Source organism: Leptosomus discolor, unplaced genomic scaffold (assembly GCF_034619465.1).
Source record: "Leptosomus discolor isolate bLepDis1 unplaced genomic scaffold, bLepDis1.hap2 HAP2_SCAFFOLD_124, whole genome shotgun sequence".
Taxonomy (NCBI): Eukaryota; Metazoa; Chordata; class Aves; order Leptosomiformes; family Leptosomidae; genus Leptosomus; species Leptosomus discolor.
The window spans coordinates 568-6,161 of NW_028237881.1; the positions used below are offsets into that span (position 1 = coordinate 568).

At 66.6% G+C, this 5,594-nt stretch overlaps 1 protein-coding gene across 1 annotated transcript; it reads left to right on the plus strand.

Moving 5' to 3' along the window:
• The first annotated feature begins 1,003 nt into the window (after positions 1–1,003).
• LOC147412501 (syntaxin-1B-like) lies at positions 1,004–5,346 on the plus strand. The gene is given in 13 exon segments (XM_086481316.1): positions 1,004–1,072; positions 1,995–2,094; positions 2,857–2,879; positions 2,881–2,955; positions 3,248–3,286; positions 3,288–3,314; positions 3,431–3,542; positions 3,632–3,687; positions 3,689–3,706; positions 4,077–4,233; positions 4,964–5,046; positions 5,048–5,071; positions 5,266–5,346. Coding segments are annotated over 13 exon segments (816 nt in total). The 5' UTR covers positions 1,004–1,051.
• The last annotated feature ends 248 nt before the right edge of the window (positions 5,347–5,594 follow it).

A 5,594-nucleotide genomic window follows, 5' to 3' on the forward strand; every position in this document is an offset into this window, starting at 1 on the left:
GGTGCAGTGGGGTGCCAGGGGGTGCTGTGGGGTGCAGCGGAGGGCAGTGGGGTGCTGGGGGGGGTGCTAGGGGGTGCTGGGAGGTTGTTGTGGGGTGCTGAGGGGCACTACAGGGGTGCTATGGGGTGCTATGGGGCACCATAGGGCGCTATGGGGTGCTGTAGGGCACTACAGGGTGCTATGGGGTGCTGTGGGGCACTACAGGGTGCTATGGGGTGCTGTAGGGCGCTATGGGGCGCTATGGGGCGCTATGGGGCGCTGTGGGGGCTCCTCGGACGCCTGGGTCCCCGCAAGGGGCGGGGCTTCGGCCAAGGGATCACACACCCCCCCCCGGGCTCAGCCAATCGGCTGCGGGGATCCCTCCGGTGGCGCCGCCTCCTATGCAAACGAGGCCGACCCCGTCGGCCAATGAGCTGCTGGGAGAGCTGCCGCATGCAAATGAGGGGCGGGGAGTGGCGGGGAGCCGGCAGCCAATCAGGAGGGGGGCAGAGGATGTGGGGGGGGGGGGGGGGGGGAGTGCGTTCTTTATGCAAAATCAGGCCTGAACGTAGCCAATGGCATGTGGGTGGGCTGTGGTGCAGGGGTGGGGCTATGCCAAATGAGACCCCGGCTGAGGGGGAGGGCATATGCAAATCGGCCCCAGCAGGTGAATGGGAAGGCAAGAGGGGGGCGGGCACCTGCATGCAAATGAGCCGGCTCCAGCGGCCAATCAGAAGGGGAAGGATCAGGCCATGCAGATGACTCACACCCCCCCGGCCAATCGCAGTGCCTGGGCGGGGGGGGGGGGGGGGGGGGGGGCAGGCTCAGCCAATGGCCTTCCGCGGCCTCCTCCCACGTATGCAAATGACTGCTGGGGGGGGGGGGGGCAGGCCCAGCCAATGGCCTTCCGCGGCTCCTCCCGCGTATGCAAATGACTGCTGGGGGGGGGGGGGGGGGGGGGTGTCTTGGGGGTCCCCCCTGGGCCTCCCCAACGCCTGGTGCCCCCCGCCCCCCGCAGGCGAAGGACAGTGACGATGAGGAGGAGGTCGTGCACGTCGACCGCGACCACTTCATGGACGAGTTCTTCGAGCAGGTCGGGGACCCCCGACCGCCCCCCCCGGGGACCCCCTGAGCCCCCATAGGCACCCCAGAATCCCTATAGAGCCCCCTGACCCCCTATAGAGACCCCTGACCCCCCTGACCCCCTATAGAGCCTCCTGACCCCCTATAGAGCCCCCAGAATCCCTATAGAGCTCCCAGACCCCCCCCCATAGAGACCCCTGACCCCCTATAGAGACCCCTGAACCCCTATAGAGACCCCAGACCCCCCCTAGAGATCCCCAGATCCCGCTATAGAGCCCCCAGACCCCTCATAGAGACCCCTGACACCCCCATAGAGACCCCAAACTCCCTATAGGGACCCCAGACCCCCTATAGAGCCCCCAGACCTCCTATAGAGCCCCCTGACCCCCTATAGATTCCCCTGACCCCCCCATATGGACCCCTGACCCTCCATAGAACCCCCTGACCCCCCATGGGGATCTCAGACTGCCCATAGAGCCCCCTGACCCCCCATAGAGCCCTCAGATCCCCCATAGAGCCCCCCTGACCCCTTATAGGGACCCCAGACCCCCTATAGAGCCCCCAGACCCCCCCATAGATCCCCCTGATCCCCCATATGGACCCCTGACCCCCAATAGAGCCCCCTGACCTCCCTCATAGAGCCCTCAGACCCCCCCATGGGGATCCCAGACCCCCCTATAGAGGTTCCTGACCCCCCATAGATCCTCCAGACCCCCCCTACAGGGGACCCCAGACCCGCTATAGAGCCCTCAGACCCCCCATGGGGACCCCAGACCCCCCCATAGAGCCCCCAGACCCGCCCGTAGGGACTCTATAGGGCCAAAGAACACCCATGGCGTCTCTCATGACACCACCCCCGTGGTCGCCCCCACCCCCCTCATGACCCCCCTCGTGACCCCCCCACGTCCCCCCCCTGGTCCCCCCCCCCGCAGGTGGAGGAGATCCGGGGCTGCATCGAGAAGCTGTCGGAGGACGTGGAGCAGGTGAAGAAGCAGCACAGCGCCATCTTGGCCGCCCCCAACCCCGACGAGAGTGAGCGGGGGGACGGGGGGGCGGGGGGACGCCGGGGCCGGGGGACGCGGGGGATGGGGGGACACCGGGAACGAGGGACCTGTGGGGTGGGAGGGACACCAGGGACGGGGGACGTGTGGGGTGGAGGGACACCGGGAACTGGGGACGTGTGGGATGGAGGGACACCAGGGACGGGGGACGTGTGGGATGGAGGGACACCAGGAATGGGGGGACGTGGGGGATGGAGGGACACCAGGGACGGGGGACGTGTGGGATGGAGGGACACCAGGGACGGGGGACGTGTGGGGTGGAGGGGACACCAGGAACGGGGGACCTGTGGGGTGGAGGGGACACCGGGGAACGGGGGACGTGTGGGATGGGAGGGACACCAGGAATGGGAGACGTTGTGGGATGGAGGGACACCGGGAACGGGGGGACCTGTGGGGGTGGAGGGACACCAGGGACGGGGGACGTTGTGGGATGGAGGGACACCAGGAATGGGAGACGTGTGGGATGGAGGGACACCAGGAACGGGGGATGTGTGGGGTGGAGGGACACCGAGAACTGGGGACGTGTGGGATGGAGGGACACCAGGAATGGAGGACATGGGGGATGGAGGGACACCAGGGACACGTGGGATGGAGGGACACCATGGAGAACATGAAGGGGGGTACGTTGGGGACGGAGGGACACCAGGAAGGTCACCATGGGGGGTGACACCAGGAGCGGGGGAGGGGCAACTGGGGGAGGTGACAGCAGGGGGTGACACGTCCCCACCCCCAGAGACGAAGCAGGAGCTGGAGGAACCTCACGGCCGACATCAAGAAGACGGCGAACAAAGTGCGCTCCAAGTTGAAAGGTGACCTCGCGGCGGCCATCTTGGTGGCGGGGGTGGCCATCTTGGGGGGGAGGGGGGGGTGGGGTGTGACCTGCATGAAGGAGGTGGCCACCTTGGGGGGGGGGGGGGGGGGGTGTGGTGACCCGCGCGGCGGAGGTGGCCCCCTTGAGGCGACCGCCTTGTCCAGGCCTGCCACCTTTGCCACCCACCTTTCTGGTGGCCATCTTGGGGTGGCCACCTCTGCTGTGGCGGCCATCTTGGGGGAGGGGGGGGGGGGGGAGGAGGGTCCGCGGGTGGCGGGAGGCGTCACGCCCGTCCTCTCCGGCCAGCACCGAGCAGAGCATCGAGCAGGAGGAAGGGCTCAACCGCTCCTCGGGCCGACCTACGCATCCGCAAAACGCAGGTATCCCTCCTCCCCGCCGCCCCCGCTCCCTCCTCCTCCTCCTCCTCCTCCTCGGCGGGCCGCCGGCGCGAGGGTCCCTCGCCCGCCCGACGTGTGTCCCCGCCACCCCCCCGCAGCACTCGACGCTGTCCCGCAAGTTCGTGGAGGTGATGACGGAGTACAACGCCACCCAGTCCAAGTACCGCGACGGCGAGTGCAAGGACAGGATCCAGCGGCAGCTGGAGATCAGTAGGTGGCGGGGAACCCGGGTGGGAAGGCGCCGGGGTGGAGGTGGGGGATGGGGGCGTCACCCACCGCCACCTCCCCTCCCTCCCCAGCCGGCCGGACCACCACCAACGAGGAGCTGGAGGACATGCTGGAGAGCGGGAAGTTGGGCCATCTTCACCGATGACGTACGTGAAGACCCCTCAGCCCCAAGGGGGCGCCTAGAACCCAACGAGCCCCGAGCCGGGGGTGGGGGGGACCAATGAGGTGTCCCCAGACGTCTGCATCGCTTGAGAAACCCGTGGGGAGGGTCTCCGGGAGAGCCCCTTGGGGCTTGTTGAGGGGCCAGTGGTGCCCGTTGGGTCACCTGGAACCCAACGAGATGCCCAAATCGTCGCGTGACCCGGAAAACCGTGAGGCCGGACGCGCGGGACGGAGGGACACCAGGCACCAGGGGGGACCTGCTGGGGTAGCTGGAGCCCCCGTCGGCCCATCTCGAGCCCCCGGGAGCCCCCCGTGACGCCCCCACCCGCCTCCCCTCTCCCACCCTGCCACCAGATCAAGATGGACTCCCAGATGACCAAACAGGCCCTGAACGAGATCGAGACGCGACACAACGAGATCATCAAGCTGGAAACGAGCATCCGGGAGCTGCACGACATGTTTGTGGACATGGCGATGCTGGTGGAGAGCCAGGTACGGGGGTGGGGGGGAGGTGGGGGTGGGGAGCGGTGGGACGGAGGGAGGGCTTGGGCCCCACCCACGTTGGGGTCGAGGACCTGCACAAAGCCCCCAGCGAGGGGTACCGGATCCTGTGGATCACTCCTTCCCGCTGAGACGCGGAATTTGAGGGATCGTTGGGTCACCTACAGCCCGGCAGAACTTCTAGAGCCCGTGGGGTCACCTAGAACCCGGGATCTCTCACCAGGAGACCATTGGGTCACCTAGAACCCTCAAAAAACCCTATTTTTAGCGTTCATTAGCTTATCTATGATGCCATTGGAGGCTCTTGAGGCCTCTGAAGGTCACCTAGAACCCACCAAAAGCCACCGTTGGGGCTCGTTGGCTCGCTTAGATGCCATCAAAAGCTCCTGAGGCCACCAAGGGGTCACCTAGAACCCACAAAACCCCACCATTAGGGCTCGTGGGCTCACTTAGATGCCATTAAAAAGCTCTTGAGGCCACTGAAGGTCACCTAGAACCCACCAAAAGCCATTGTTACGGCTTGTTGGCTCGCTCAGACGCCATCAAAAGCTCCTGAGGCCCACCAAGGGGTCACCTAGAACCCACCAAAACCCACCGTTAGGGCTCGTTGGCTGGCTTAGACGCCATCTTGAGCCCACCACACTGCCGGCCCCCCCCCCCCCCAACCCCGGCCGCCGGTGGGGCCGCGGCGGGTGGGGCAGGCGACTCCAGCGGGGGGCGGTTCCGTCTCTCAGGGCGAGAGATGAGCGACCGCATCGAGTACAACGTGGAGCACTCGGTCGACTACGTGGAACGGGCCGTGTCGGACACCAAAAAAGCCGTTAAAGTACCAGAGCAAAGCCCGGAGGGTGAGTGACGGGGTGGGGGGGGGGGGTGGGCACGGGCCGGGGGGGTGTGGGGGGGGGTCAGGAACCCAGGGTCCTCCACGGGAGGTGGCTTCTCCTGCGCCGTAACGCTCCTCTCTTCTCTCCTCTCTCCTCCCCCCGCTGCCCGGATGGCGTTTATTCGTTTTGGTTGGTTTTTTTTTTTTGGGGTACCGTAGAAGAAAATTATGATCATAATTTGTTGCGTGGTGCTGGGGGTGGTCTTGGCCTCCTCCATCGGGGGCACGCTGGGCTTGTAGGGCCCCCCGGCGAGCCCCCCGCGGCAGCAATTAACGCCCACCCCACCCCCCCGTCACACACCCTCCACCCCACCCCCACCCCCCCCCCCGCCACCCGTTAACGAGAATAACCAACCCCCATCAGCGAGAACCAGAATAAAACTCAGAGACTATTGGTCACGCGGACGGACACAACAGCACGTGGTCCAATCACCCGCCGCCCCTCCCACCCCCCGCCCCGCGGACCGCAGCGGTCGGGCCCGGCCCGG